The sequence below is a fragment of the Staurois parvus genome, unplaced genomic scaffold, assembly GCF_062004578.1.
Source record: "Staurois parvus isolate SC_StPar_1 unplaced genomic scaffold, SC_StPar_1.0 ptg001081l, whole genome shotgun sequence".
NCBI classification, from domain to species: Eukaryota; Metazoa; Chordata; class Amphibia; order Anura; family Ranidae; genus Staurois; species Staurois parvus.
In genome coordinates this window covers 140,001-156,041 of record NW_028318877.1, presented here as the reverse complement: position 1 = coordinate 156,041, position 16,041 = coordinate 140,001, and the positions used below count along the sequence as shown (strand labels likewise).

The window sequence follows — 16,041 nt, the reverse complement described above, 5'->3', positions numbered from 1 at the left end:
ACTCTGCTCAAAAAAATGAAAGGAAGACTTTGAAAACCCATCAGATCTCAATGGGGAGGAATCTCCTGCTGGATCTCTATACTGACATGGACGGGGGATGGGTGAGGAACGTAAGGATGTCCCATCGTTTGATGAAAATGATCGACCTACAGAGGACTGAATTCAAAGACACCCCGAAAATCAAAGTGAAGAAATGATGCAGCAGGCGAGTCCATTGTGTTGAAATGTCATTGCAGCAACTCAGAATGGTCCTCAGTAGTCTGTGTGGCCCCCACGTGCTTGTATGCATGCCTGACAACATCGGGGGAGGGTCCTAATGAGACCACGGATGGTGTCCTGGGGGATTTCCTCCCAGATCTGGACCAGGGCATCAGTGAGCTCCTGGACAGTCTGAGGTGCAACTTGGCGGCGATGGATGGACCAAAGCATGACATCCCAGAGGTGTTCTACTGGATTTAGGTCAGGCGAGCGTGGGGGCCATTCAATGGTATTAATTCCTTCATCCCCCAGGAACTGCCTGCATACTCTTGCCACATGAGGCTGGGCATTGTCATGCACCAGGAGGAACCCAAGACCTACTACACCAGGAGGAACCCAGGACCCCCTGCACCAGGAGGAACCCAGGACCCCCTGCACCAGGAGGAACCCAGGACCCCCTGCACCAGGAGGAACCCAGGACACACTGCACCAGAAGGATCCCAAGAACCCACTGCACCAGAAGGAATTCAGGACCCACTACACCATGAGGAACCCAGGACCCACTGCACCAGGGGGAACCCAGGACCCACTGCACCAGGAGGAACCCAGGACCCCCTGCACCAGGAGGAACCCACTGCACCAGCGTAGGGTCTGACATTGGGTCCAAGGATTTCATCTCCATACCTATTGGCAGTCAGGGTGCCATTGCCTAGCCTGTAGAGGTCTGTGTGTCCCTCCATGGATATGCCTCCCCAGACCATCACTGACCCACCACCAAAATGGTCATATTGGACCATGTTACAGGCAGCAGAACGTTCTCCACGGCTTCTCCAGACCCTTTCACGTCTGTCACATGTGCTCAGGGGGAACCTGCTCTCATCTGTGAAAAGCACAGGGTGTCAGTGGTGGACCTGCCAATTCTGGGGTTCAATGGCAAATGCCAATCAAGCTCTATGGTGCCGGGCAGTAAGCACAGGACCCACTAGAGGACGTCAGGCCCTCAGGCCACCCTCATGAAGTCTGTTTCTGATTGGTCAGAGACATTCACACCAGTGGCCTGCTGGAGGTCATTTTGTAGGGCTCTGGCAATGCTCATCCTGTTCCTCCTTGCACAAAGGGTCCTGCTGATGGGTTAAGGACCTTCTACGGTCCTGTCCAGCTCTCCTAGAGGAACTGCCTGTCTCCTGGAATCTCCTCCATGCTCTTGAGACTGTGCTGGGAGACGCAGCAAACCTTCTGGCAATGGCAGGTATTGATGTGCCATCCTGGAGGAGTTGGACTCCCTGTGCAACCTCTGTAGGGTCCAGGTATGGCCTCATGCTACCAGTAGTGACACTGACCCTAGGCAAATGCAAAACTAGTGAAAAACAGAAAAGATGAGTAGGGAACAAAATGTCAGTGGCCTCCACCTGTAAAACCATTCCTGTTTTGGGGGTTGTCTCATTGTTGCCCATCTAGTGCACCTGTTCATTTCATGAACACCAAAGCAGCTGAAACTGATTAACAACCCCCTCTGCTACTTACCTGACCAGATCAATATCCCAGGAGTTTCACTGACTTGATGCTAGACTTAGATTAAAAAGTCTTACTTTCATTTTTTTTTTTTAGCAGTGTATATGTAAAGATATCATTTGTTATTTATTTTCCTTGTGTCTTGCACCTGTGTACTGGCTCCTCCCCTTCCATCTTGTACAGGTGTACCGGCTCCTCCCCTTCCATCTTGTACAGGTGTATCGGCTCCTCCCCTTCCATCTTGTACAGGTGTATCGGCTCCTCCCCTTCCATCTTGTACAGGTGTACCGGCTCCTCCCCTTCCATCTTGTACAGGTGTACCGGCTCCTCCCCTTCCATCTTGTACAGGTGTACCGGCTCCTCCCCTTCCATCTTGTACAGGTGTGTCGGCTCCTCCCCTTCCATCTTGTACAGGTGTGTCGGCTCCTCCCCTTCCATCTTGTACAGGTGTGTCGGCTCCTCCCCTTCAGTCTTGCACAGGTGTACCGGCTCCTCCCCTTCAGTCTTGCACAGGTGTACCGGCTCCTCCCCTTCTGTCTTGCACAGGTGTATCGGCTCCTCCCCTTCTGTCTTGCACAGGTGTACCGACTCCTCCCCTTCTGTCTTGCACAGGTGTACCGGCTCCTCCCCTTCTGTCTTGCACAGGTGTACCGACTCCTCCCTTCAGTCTTGCACAGGTGTACCGGCTCCTCTCCTGGACTGGAATGGCTTCCTCTGATTTCACTGCACACTGTGAACTTCTCACAATGTGCATTAGAAACTGCAGTAAGTCAGAGCTCCACCTCACTTCTTGGCTGAAAGACGTCCGGCATCATCTAGCCCAGGGGTCTCCAAACTTTCCAACCAAAGGGTCAGTTTACTGCCCTTCAGACTTTAGGGGGCCTGCTGGACCCCTCCCACAGCTCTACTCTCTCTCTCTTTCTGTGACTGGTTTTTACTTCACCCAAATCCTGCACTTTTCTGCAGGCAGCCTGTAGTGGGTGGAGTCTGCTGGGACCCTCCCACAGCACTGCGCTCTCCCTTGGCAGGGTGACTGGTTTTGTCTCTGCCCCCTCCTGTAGTAGGTTAAGCCTGCTGTGCTCCTCCCACAGTTCTGCTGATGTTGTCACTGCTACTTTTACAAGGTAATATCTGGGTTTGCTAAGGAATTTGGTGCACAGAACATGGATTGTTATCCTTTGTGACTATTGGGGAATGGAGGTAAATGAAGGATTGTGTATCTGGAATTTCAGCTTTTTTTTTGCCTTTTAATTATAACTGGCGATCCTGTCAGTAATACACTTCCTATGGAGACAACGTTCACCGTACTGTATCAGGACTACAGAATCCCATCCCTCTCTCATTCTACATAACACAGAGGGGCGTGGTTCTGTAGTCCTCAGAGATAGCTGCACAGGAAGTTGTGAGCTCACAAGCTTTTCTGGCAGGACCAACAGGTTTTCTTGCCAGACAAAGAAACGCTTCAAGTGGCTGACTTAACAGACCAAAAGGGGAACATGGCAGAAGGTTATGTTGGGATTTACACTTTAACATAGAGATGATTGCAAAGTATTTTTCATGGCGGAGGCGTTGGCGGCGGACGCAAAGACGCTGGATCTTGTTGCCTATGACCTTGGTCATGTGGTCTGTGATGTCACATGTACAAGCCTAGGGGACCTCTAGGCTGGTCTGTGATGTCACATGTACAATCCTAGGGGACCTCTAGGGTGGGGGTCAGCAACCAGTAGATCGGAGTCTGGGCTTGCTGACCCACCATCCCAGAGGAGGCATTAGTGGCGGATGCAAAGACTCTGGCTCCTGTTTCCCCTGACTTTGGTCATGTGGTTTGTGATGTCACATGTACAAGCCTAGGGGACCTCAAGGCCGGGGGTCAGCAACCAGTAGATCGCAGTCTGGACTTGCTGACCCACCATCCCAGAGGAGGTGTTGGTGGCAGATGCAAAGCCTCTGGCTCCTGTTGCCCCTGACTTTGGTCATGTGGTCCAAGATGTCACATGTACAAGCCTAGGGGACCTCAAGGCTGGGGGTCAGCAACCAGTAGATCGCAGTCTGGACTTGCTGACCCACCATCCCAGAGGAAGTGTTGGTGGCGGATGCAAAGACTCTGGCTCCTGTTGCCCCTGACTTTGGTCATGTGGTCCAAGATGTCACATGTACAAGCCTAGGGAACCTCAAGGCCGGGGGTCAGCAACCAGTAGATCGCAGTCTGGACTTGCTGACCCATCATCACAGAGGAGGTGTTGGCGGTGGACACAAAGACGCTGGATCTTGTTGCCTCTGACCTTGGTCATGTGGTCTGTGATGTCACATGTACAAGCCTAGGGGACCTCAAGACCGGGGGACAGCAACCAGTACATCGTGGTCTGTGCTTGCTGACCCATCATCACAGAGGAGGCGTTGGCGGCTGACTCAAAAACGCTGGCCCCTGTTGCCCCCTGACCTTGGTCTAGTGGTCCAAGATGTCACATGTACAAGCCTAGGGGACCTCAAGGCCGGGGGTCAGCAACCAGTAGATCGCAGTCTGGACTTGCTGACCCACCATCCCAGAGGAGGTGTTGGTGGCGGATGCAAAGACTCTGGCTCCTGTTGCCCCTGACTTTGGTCATGTGGTCCAAGATGTCACATGTACAAGCCTAGGGGACCTCAAGGCCGGGGGTCAGCAACCAGTAGATCGCAGTCTGGATTTGCTGACCCATCATCACAGAGGAGGTGTTGGCGGTGGACACAAAGACGCTGGATCTTGTTGCCTCTGACCTTGGTCATGTGGTCTGTAATGTCACATGTACAAGCTTAGGGGACCTCAAGACCGGGGGTCAGCAACCAGTAGATCGTGGTCTGTGCTTGCTGACCCTTCTTCACAGAGGAGGCATTGGCGGCTGACTCAAAAACGCTGGTCCCTGTTGCCCTGACCTTGGTCATGTGGTCTGTGATGTCACATGTATAAGCCTAGGGAACCTCAAGGCCGGGGGTCAGCAACCAGTAGATCGTGGTCTGTGCTTGCTGACCCACCATCCCAGAGGAGGCATTGGCAGCTGACGCAAAGACGCTGGCCACTGTTGCCCCCGACTTTGGTTTTGTGGTCTGTGATGTCACATGTACAAGCCTAGGGGACCTCTGGGCCGGGCTTCAGCAACCAGCAGATCGCAGTCTGGACTTGCTGACCCACCATCCCAGAGCATCAAACAGAATGCAATGCAGAGGGACTACTTGTAAAGTTGGAGCTGTAGTAGGGAGCCGGAGCCACATAAGCTGATGCCTCCTCTGTAGTGCCGGCTCCTGTCCCATGCCGAGTGACACCAACTGCACTCCACCTCTTATCCCGGCTAGTGGTCTCCAGAGTGGTGCCAGCAGCAGGAAAGAAGAGATCGCTGCCTTCGCACTGATGTGCTGCAGCTTTCCTGAGGGATTCCTGCGCTTAGCCATAGACTTCTATTATATTCTGCTGGTTTGGTGCACTTTCTGAAAGCGCAACAAAACTCGTCAACGCTGGAATTTTGGTGCGCTTTCAAAAAGTTCACCACACTTGCAGGATGTAATGGAACAGTCTGTGGCAAAGAGCAGCCACACAGGAAAGTTTCATTCCTGTTGCAGCATGTATACACCTTTTGGCTGCTGACTCAGCAGCTAAAAAGTGTAGGTATTGGGGGTGGTAAAACCGTGACTCAACTGCAAACATTCATAGCAAGTGCATGGACTCATCTGTGTTTAATTTTACCAATTGGTGAGATTCTCAGACACTTTCACGATCTTTTACATGTTCCTGCCCAAAAAAATCCACAGCAAGGGCATGGAAATCATCTGTGGTCAAGATGACCAATTTCTGAGAATCCTAGACACTTACCTTTCATATGTTCCTGGCCAAAATTATCTACAAAAAGGGTATGGACTTATCTCTGGTCAATATTACCAATTTTGGAGAATCCTAGACACTCTGACATTTATCTTTTACGTGTTCCTGCCCACAAATATCCATAGCAAGGGCATGGAAATAATTGATGGTCCATATTACCAGCTGCAGAAATTCCATACACCCTGAGAAACGTATCTTCTACATGTTCCTGGCCAAAAAAATACCCATAGCACGAGCATGGAAATCATCTTTGGTCAATTATACCAATGGCAGAGATTCCTAGATTCTCTCAGACACTTTGTTACATACTCCTGACCAAAAAATATCCATAGCAAGAGTATAGAAGACATTTATGGTCCATATTACCAACTGTGGAGGTTCCTGGGCACTCTCAGTGACTTCTCTTTTAGATGTTTCTGGTCAAAAAATATCCATAGCAAAAGTATAGAAGACATTTATGGTCCATATTACCAATTGTGGAGATTCCTGGGCACCCTGAGACTTCTCTTTTAGATGTTCCTGGTCAAAAAATATCCATAGCAAGAGTATAGAAGACATTTATGGTCCATATTACCAATTGTGGAGATTCCTGGGCACTCTTAGAGACTTCTCTTTTAGATGTTCCTGGTCAAAAAATATCCATAGCAAGAGTATAGAAGACATTTATGGTCCATATTACCAATTGTGGCAATTCCTGGGCACTCTCAGAGACTTATCTTTTAGATGTTCCTGGTCAAAAAATATCCATAGCAAAAGTATAGAAGACATTAATGGTCCATATTACCAATTGTGGAGATTCCTGGGCACTCTGAGACTCTTTTAGATGTTCCTGGTCAAAAAATATCCATAGCAAGAGTATAGAAGACATTTATGGTCTATATTACCAATTGTGGAGACTCCTGGGCACTCTCAGAGACTTATCTTTTAGATGTTCCTGGTCAAAAAATATCCATAGCAAGAGTATAGAAGACATTTATGGTCCATATTACCAATTGTGGAGATTCCTGGGCACTCTCAGAGACTTATCTTTTAGATGTTCCTGGTCAAAAGATATCCATAGCAAGAGTATAGAAGACATTTATGGTCCATATTACCAATTGTGGCGATTCCTGGACACTCTCAGAGACTTCTCTTTTAGATGTTCCTGGTCAAACAATATCCATAGCAAGAGTATAGAAGACATTTATGGTCCGTATTTCCAATTGTGCCGATTCTTGGGCACTCTCAGAGACTTCTCTTTTAGATGTTCCTGGTCAAACAATATCCATAGCAAGGGTACGGACTCATCTGTGGTCGATATTACCCATTGTGGAGATTCCCAGACACTCTTAGACACTTACCGTTTATATGTTCCTGGCCAAAAACTATGAATAGCGTGAACATGGAACTGTCTGTGGCCGATATTAACAAAAGTGACACATTTCATTTGAGAAGAATGAAGGTTTGAGAAGATCTGGGATCAGTTGGTACGTTCTATATGTCATGGTGTATGTGGGGGAAAGTCGGTGGGGTGGGCTCCTGGCCAAGGGAGAGACCTTTCTTCTAACGTTTTGTTACTCCGTTTTTCTCAGTCACCTTTATTGGCGAACTGGAGCTACCGAAGTGTTGACGCCTTCCTACAAAGTGACCAACGGTTAATGTAGCTGGAGCGATATCAAACGGATTGCCTTGGATAGGGCTCTGGGACGAGCTACCAGTCCAACGGGCCTCCCTACACCTGTCTTGGCATTTCTACATTACAAGAAAAGCCTTTGAGGCTCAAGCCCTACTCTCCGAACCTTGATCTTCCACTATTTGTACTCTACGTTCCTGCTAACGTCTGACCAGGAGACCATTCCATAGCTATTGGAACTGGATATAAACCTTCATGTATGTGTTATGACCAGTAGGCATCAGATACAATCATGCATTTTCTTTTTCATTCTTGCCTACGGCTAATTTTATCTTTTTCTTTTATGTTTTTTTTGGGTTTTTTTATGTTCTGGGCTGTTACGCAAATGTAAATAGGGAGATTTCCTCTTCATTGTCCGTTTTTTTTTTTTTGCTTGCTTATGTGATGCTTTTTTTATCGCTTTGACTAATAGCCACATCATTTTCCTTTTTACCGAGAAAAGGGATGCGGGAAATTTCCTGCTCAGTCCCAACGTTGACATAAGTGATTAGATAAAGACCTAGTTGAGCGGAGACAAATTTGTTTCATAAACTCTCCTCTATAAAACTTTTTTTTTTTTTTTTTTTCTCCCGTTTTTATGGCTGTGAGTCAGCCGCGGTCAGTCTTTTCTGTACAAATCTGTGCTGTGAAAGCTGAACTCTGGTGTGTAGCCTGGTAGTTGTGTCTTTATGTATGGGGATGTGTGCCTTCATTGTGAGCAGTAATGAGGTTACCGTGGGAATGCCAATGTTTGATCATTGTCTTATCCCTCTTTTCTCTGTGTCTAGGGTAGCGATACCATGCAGATATTGGCACTGCCCTCTCTACTCTTGCTGCTTCTTAATTTCCCTGGGAGATCATGGACGTCCCGGCCTGCCCGTGTCTACTTGACGTACAAAGGTAAGTCGCTGTTGGTTTTTATACAAAATTCTCCAAATTTAAATACTTATGGATTTTACCATTTTGTGCGTACTTTGCTCATTGGTAGGTTTTTATTTTTCCAGTTTACACAAATTTTAGTTTTTATTGGTTTTGCAAAATTGCTTTACAAAACAGAGCCTTTGGGCTGCCTTTTTTCAACCAGGGTGCTTAGGCACCCTGGGGTGCCTTCAGGTTTTTTTCAGGGGTGCCTCAGAAAAATGATCAAGCCAGCCATTTAGTTACACAAAGCCACAGGTTTTCATTGTTACTATTGCAACTACTACAAAGGTGGAGGTCGGGCACCTGCACTGCATCCTTGTTCGCCCCCTTTTCTGCCAACACTGGGGTCATGTTAGCTGAATGAGAGAGAGAAACATTGGAAAACTACCCACATGGAAATACTAAAAATTTGGCTGTATTTTTATATATGTGTATATGTATATGTGTGTATATGTGTATATATATATGTATACGTGTGTGTATATATATATATATATATATATATATATATATATATTTATATGTTTGTATATATGTGTGTGTATATATATATATATATATATATATATACATATATATGTGTGTGTGTGTATATATGTGTGTGTGTGTATATATGTGTGTGTGTGTGTGTGTATATATGTGTGTGTGTGTGTGTGTATGTATATGTGTATATATATATGTATATATATGTATATGTGTGTGTATACAGTGAGGAACAGAAGTATTTGAACCCCCTGCGATTTTGCAAGTTCTCCCACTTCTCCATCATGGAGGGTCTGACATTCACATTGTAGGTGCATTCCCACTCTGAGACAGAATTTAAAAAACAATTCAGGAGATCACTTTGCATGATTTGTAAAGAATGTATTTGTCTCGCACGGCTGAACATAAGTATTTGAACCCCTGAGAAGATCCGTGTTAATATTTGGTACAGAAGCCTTTGTTTGCAATTACAGAGGTCAGACGTTTCCTGTAGTTCCTGACCAGGTTTGCACTGCAACAGGGATGTTGGCCGACTCCTCCACACAGATCTCCTCTAGATCTGTCAGGTTTCGGGGCTGTCGCTGAGCAACATGGGGTTTCAGCTCCCTCCAAAGATGTTCTATTGGATTTATGTCTGGAGACTGGCTAGGCCACTCCAGAACCTTGATATGCTTCTTACGGGGCCACTCCTTGCTTATCCTGGCTGTGTGCTTCGGGTCGTTGTCATGTTGGAAGACCCAGCCACGACCCATCTTCAATGCCCTGACTGAGGGAAGGAGGTTGTTGCTGAAAATCTCACAATAAATGGCCCCATTCATCCTCTCCTTAATACAGTGCAGTCGTCCTGTCCCCTTCGAAGAAAAGCACCCCCAAAGCATGATGTTACCACCCCCATGCTTCACAGTAGGGATGGTGTTCTTGGGATGCAACTCATCCTTCTTTTTCCTCCAAACACGACGAGTGAAGTTTAGACCAAAAAGTTCTACTTTGGTCTCATCTGACCACATGACTTTCTCCCATGCCTCCTCTGGATCATCCAGATGGTCATTGGCCAACTTCAGACGGGCCTGGACATGTGATGACTTGAGCAGGGGAACCTTCTGTGCAATGCATGATTTGAAACCATGACGGCGTAGTGTTCTACCGACAGTGACCTTTGAAACTGTGGTCCCAGCTCTCTTCATGTCATTGACCAGCTCCTCCCTGGGCTGATTCCTCACCTTTCTTATCATCAGTGATACCCCACGAGGGGACATCTTGCATGGAGCCCCAGTCCGAGGGAGACTGACAGTCGGCTTTAGCCTCTTCCATTTTCTAACAATTGCTCCAACAGTTGATCTATTTTCACCAAGCTGCTTGGCAATTGCCCCGTAGCCCTTTCCAGCCTTGTGGAGGTCCACAATTTTGTCTCTGGTGTCTTTTGACAGCTCTTTGGTCTTGCCCATGGTAGTAGTTGGCGTCTGACTGACTGTGGGGTGGACAGGTGTCTTTAAAGAGCTCAGACAGGTGCTACTACGTTAGATTAATGAGTGGAGTAGAGGTGGACTTTTTAAAGGCACAGTAACAGGTCTTTGAGAGCCAGAATTCTTGCTGTTTCTTAGGTGTTCAAATACTTCTGTTCAGCAGTGCAAGACAAATACATTCTTTAAAAATCATACAATGGGATTTCCTGAATATACTTTTAAATTCTGTCTCTCAGAGTAGGAATGCACCTACAATGTGAAGACCCCTCCATGATTCCTAAGTGGGAGAACTTGCAAAATCGCAGGGGGTTCAAATATTTCTGTTCCTCACTGTATATATGTGTATATATATGTGTGTATATGCATGTATGTATATCTATGTGTGTGTGTGTGTATATATATATGCCCCATTATTGGTGTCAGTGGGAGGAATAGTGCGCCATCACTGGTGTCAGTGGGAGGAATTGTGCCCCATCATTGGTGTCAGTGGGAGGGATAGTGCCCCTACATTGTTATCAATGGGAGTAGTAGTACCCCATCATTGGGAGGAATAGTGCCCTATTGTCGGTGTCTTTGGGAGAAATAATGCCCCATTGTTGGTGTTATGGGGAGAAATAGTGTCCCAACTTTGGTGTTGTTGGGAGGAATTGTGCCCCTTCATTGGTGTCAGTGGAGGAAAATAGTTCTCCAAGGGCCTGATAAAAGCGAGCAAGGGGCCTCAGCATGGAGGCCACTGAGCTAGAAAAACCTTTCTCAAACTTTTTATTCCAGAGGAACCCTCAAAAAATGTTGGGGTCTTTGGGGAACCCCTGCAACAATTAATTGGAGGTCAATGGGAAGAATGCCACCTCTACAGACACCTGAAATTTGTGCTGTGCAAAATGTCTTTGGACCTGGAATTATGCAGGCATCACCAAGTGTTGGGTCAATCTCCAACAGCTCAAGAGGACCTCTAGAGGAACCCCAGCGTTCCACAAAAGCCTTGTTAAGAATGAACGGGCTAGTGCAGTCTGGAGATTCTCTGAGTGGTAGGATCTCAGTGGGGTTTGTCCCAACCACGGGGATGAATAAAGTCTATGGAAATGCTGGTTTAATGTTGCATTGTAACTGATCAATAGTAATCGCAGGAAATATCTCTTCCCTCTCCACCCACACATACCCTGATTGAAGATGGCCTCCAGTTCCCAATCAACAAAGTGACTTTCCCTTTAAGTAAGCCTGGTGCCACCAAGGGCAGGTGCACACAGTTTTTTTTTAATGTCCAAGTGCCTCAGCTGTCAACTTAGAGCAAAGGGATGACTTTTTTAAAGGGATTATTTTGAAAAAGTATACCTGCACCATTCAGATTTTCCTTTTTGACCTGTTTCCAGGGTGCTTAGTCTCGGAAAAGGCCCTCAGGCAATCACCAAGGTCCCGTTTCACAATCCCACTTATTGCCAGTAATAAACCGGGTCCTGCTTTGTGACCTCTGCTGCTTGTGGGGTCGCCCAGGGGAAAGGATTACCTTGTGTTTTTGTGTGTATTTGACCTCTAACCTTAAAGGGTCACGGAAAGGGTGAGGAATTGTCTCCTTATGTTTCCTCCTCCAAGGAATTTCTGGAGGGGTGGGGGAAATATTGGCACACTGTGCAATGTTGACATTTTTAAGGGCCAGCGAATAATGGAGGCTGTTTAACACCTATCCCTTCATAAACAGCCTTGTGCAATAAAAAGCACGCCTTCATTGTCACCATTTTGTACAGTTGTTGGCTGGAAAGCCAAGGGCTCATTCTACAGCCATGCCATCTTTACAGCACTTAGCAACAAGTCGTACACACCACTCGGGTTACAGACAACAGTAAAGTCTCTGATATGGTATGTTAGTGTGAAAGAAGGCAAACGATGACCAATGTTGGCCGAAGACGAAGGGCTCCTTTTAAAGGAGCATTGCGTTTTGGCACTGCCCCTGAACTATTGAGGGTACTAACAGGCGTAAATCTAAAGGTGAACAGAAATTTATTTCGATTTCAGTAAAGGGGTTCATAGGGTTAATTAAAAGAAAACAAAACAGTTGACCTTCGATGATCTGTTCCATTTCAGCAACCACAGACCTGCAATGCTGCTGGGTAAGGGCCGTCCACCAATCTGTCCAATGTATCTAAGCCAGCCTTCCTCAACCTTTTCACCAAGGAACCCTAGAAATAATTTTCACGTCTCAGGTAACCCCTGTTAAAATCAGGGGTCAATGGGAAAAATGCCATTGGGAAAATGCTAGTGGTGGTCAGACAGACACCATCAGATAGTAGGTCAGTCAACCACAGCCCTTGCAACCTCTGGAGGAACCCTAGGGTTCCACAGAACCTTGGATGAGAATGGCTGAGCAAGCAAATGTACTTGGCTGTCAGTGTGCAACCCAGGTAACTCTTTCCTTACATTAGTGGTCAGTAGGGAACCTCAGTAATATCCCCTCTCACATTGGTGGTCATTGAGTCCTCCATTATAGTGCCTCCATTATACTGCTCTCAATTATTTTGTTGCTCATCATTAGAGTATTAGTAAAAAAAAAAAAAAAATCAGTTGACCTTTGATGATTTGTTCCATTTCAGCAGCCACAGACCTGCAATGCTGCTGGGTAAGGGCTGTCCACCAATCTGTCCAATGTATCTAAGCCAGCCTTCCTCACCCTTTTTACCAAGGAACCCTAGAAATAATTTTCAGGTCTCAGGTAACCCCTTTTAAAATCGGGGGCCAATGGGGAAAATGCCTCATACTTTGGTGGCCATTGGGAAAATACTAGTGGTGATCAAAATCCCCCACCTATCTTCCAGGCAGCATCCTGGCGCTGGCAAGTAGCTTTAGTCCCAGAACAATCCAGACACCATCAGATAGGAGGTCAGTCAACCACAGCTCAAGGAACCCCTAGCAACCTCTGGAGGAACCCTAGGGTTCCACAGAACCTTGGACGAGAATGGCTGACCAAGCCAATGTACTTGGCTATCAGTGTGCAACCCAGGTAACTCTTTCCTTACATTAGTGGTCAGTAGGGAACCTCAGTAATATCACCTCTCACATTGGTGGTCATTGAGTCCTTCATTATAGTGCCTCCATTATACTGCTCCCAATTATTTTGCTGCTCATCATAAATAATAAAATCCCTAGTGCCACCATTGTATCTCCAGTACCATCTTGTCCCCCCAGTGCTGCCATTATATCCTCCCAGTGCCAACAATATGCCCCCCTAGTGCCATAATTATATCCCCCAGTACCACCAATAAGGCCCCCTCCCGTTGCCACCATGTCCCTCTAATGCCACCAACATATCCCTCTAGTGCCACTGGTATATCCCCCTTGTGTCACCAATATATCCTTTCAGTAACACCATGCCCTCTAGTACCACCAATATATCCCTCTAGTGCCACCTGTAGATCTATCTGGTGCCACCATGCCCCCCCTAGTGCCACCAATATATCCCCTCAGTGTCACAATATGTCCCCCTATTGCCGCCATTATATCCTCCAGTACCACTAATAAGACCCTTTCTCCCATTGCCACGATGCCCCCCTAATGTCACCAATATATGCCTCTAGTGCCAACAGAATATCCCCCAGGGCCACTATTCTATCCTCTCAGGGCCACCATGTCCCTCTGGTGCCACCAATAAATCCTTCTATTGCCACCAGTATATCCCCTCAATGTCAACAATATGTCCTCCTAGTGCTGCCATTATATCCCCCAATACCACCAATAAAACCCTCACTCCCATTGCCACCATGCCCCCCTAATGCCACCAATATATCCCTTTAGTGCCATCAGTATATCCCCTCAGCGTCACCAACATGTCCCCCCTGTGTCACCAGTATATCCACCCCAGTGTGGCCAGTATATCCCCCCAGTGTCGCCATTATATATCTCAATATCCCCACCCCAGTGTTACCAATATAAAGTATCCCCCCTAGTGCTTCCTTTTATATCCGCCCAGTGCCACCAATACATGTCCCCTTCCTGCCACCAGTATATCCCACCACATGTGATGATAAGTCTCCATGACTGAAAGAACCAAAATATGAGCGAAAGGGGTGGGGCCAGGGACAGTCAGGCCTGGAAGGAAAGAGCTAGATGATGCTGGATATCTTCCAGCCAGGATGTGAGGCAGAGCTCTATCTGACTGGTTGCAGCTTCTAATGCAAATTTTGAGAAGCTCCCAGTGTGCCATGAAATTAGAGGAAGCCATTTCAGTCCAGGGGAGGAGCCTCTACACCTGTACAAGACTGAAGGGGAGGAGCCAGTACACCTGTGCAAGACTGAAGGGGAGTAGCTGGTACACCTGTGCAAGACTGAAGGGGAGGAGCCAGTACACCTGTGCAAGACTGAAGGGGAGGAGCCGGTACACCTGTGTAAGACTGAAGGGGAGGAGCAGGTACACCTGTGCAAGACTGAAGGGGAGGAGCCGGTACACCTGTGCAAGACTGGAGGGGAGGAGCCGTACACCTGTGCAAGACTGGAGGGGAGGAGCCGGTACACCTGTGCAAGACTGAAGGGGAGGAGCTGGTACACCTGTACAAGACTGAAGGGGAGGAGGCGGTACACCTGTACAAGACTGAAGGGGAGGAGCCGGTACACCTGTACAAGACTGAAGGGGAGGAGCCGGTACACCTGTGTAAGACTGAAGGGGAGGAGCCGGTACACCTGTGCAAGACTGAAGGGGAGGAGCCGGTACACCTGTGCAAGACTGAAGGGGAGGAGCCGGTACACCTGTACAAGACTGAAGGGGAGGAGCCGGTACACCTGTGCAAGACTGAAGGGGAGGAGCCGGTACACCTGTGCAAGACTGGAGGGGAGGAGCCGGTACACCTGTGCAAGGCTGAAGGGGAGGAGCCGGTACACCTGTGCAAGACTGAAAGGGAGGAGCCGGTACACCTGTGCAAGACTGAAAGGGAGGAGCCGCTACACCTGTGCAAGACTGAAGGGGAGGAGGCGCTACACCTGTGCAAGACTGGAGGGGAGGAGCCGTACACCTGTGCAAGACTGAAAGGGAGGAGCCGGTACACCTGTGCAAGACTGAAGGGGAGGAGGCGCTACACCTGTGCAAGACTGAAGGGGAGGAGTCGGTACACCTGTGTAAGACTGAAGGGGAGGAGCCGGTACACCTGTGCAAGACTGAAAGGGAGGAGCCGGTACACCTGTGTAAGACTGAAGGGGAGGAGCCGTACACCTGTGGAAGACTGAAGGGGAGGAGCCGTACACCTGTGGAAGACTGAATTTAAGGTGGGAGGGGGGATTTAAGGTCAGCTTATCCAATGCAGCTGTAGACTGCCACAATATCCATGAAAAGACCGTTCCTGATTGGTTCCTGGGGGTTACTGTACAGCTGGTGGGCGCTCTTTGCACTTCCTTAGTAAACAAACCTGAGATTTTCATGAAATCTTCAGGCAATCTGATCTGGTGGTAATATTTGGCAGTGGAGTCTTTACCGTCGTCGGGTTGTGGACTCGCAGCCCTGGCAGGCATAGTGAGAACAGGTGGTTTTCAGATCTCATGTGGCACCTGAATAAAGATACAGCTTTTATATGGCCGGGATTGACTTGGAGCCGTCCTGCACTGCGTGCTTCTCACTGCGTGATACCGGGTGACAGATTGCAGCATCCCGGGAAATAACCGAGCGCCGCCTAATCGCCAATTACTGCAAAATATTGGAAAAAAACAGCACTCAGCTCATGAATTGAATCTGAAGGTGACACACTATGATCATGAATGAAACGCACATATATATATATATACTGTATATGTGTGTGTGTATGTGTATATATATATATGTGTGTGTATGTGTATATATATATATGTGTGTGTGTGTGTATATATATATATGTGTGTGTGTGTATATATATGTGTGTGTATGTGTATATATATGTGTGTGTATGTGTATATATATGTGTGTGTGTATGTGTGTATATATATATATGTGTGTGTGTGTATATATATGTGTG

General features: G+C 47.5%; 1 protein-coding gene across 2 annotated transcripts in view; it reads left to right on the top strand.

Moving 5' to 3' along the window:
* The window catches only part of LOC149440455 (semaphorin-3F-like), a 143,840-nt gene that overhangs the window by 12,444 nt on the left and 115,355 nt on the right, over nt 1-16,041 (top strand). Inside the window, exons 2-3 of one of the 2 annotated variants that reach the window (XM_089658591.1) lie at nt 7,132-7,429; nt 8,000-8,111. In XM_089658591.1, coding sequence (XP_089514717.1) covers nt 8,012-8,111 — 100 coding nt within the window. In that variant the 5' untranslated portion in view covers nt 7,132-7,429; nt 8,000-8,011. The remainder of the gene's footprint in view (nt 1-7,131; nt 7,430-7,999; nt 8,112-16,041) is intronic. The other variant, XM_089658590.1, reaches the window with a different exon arrangement.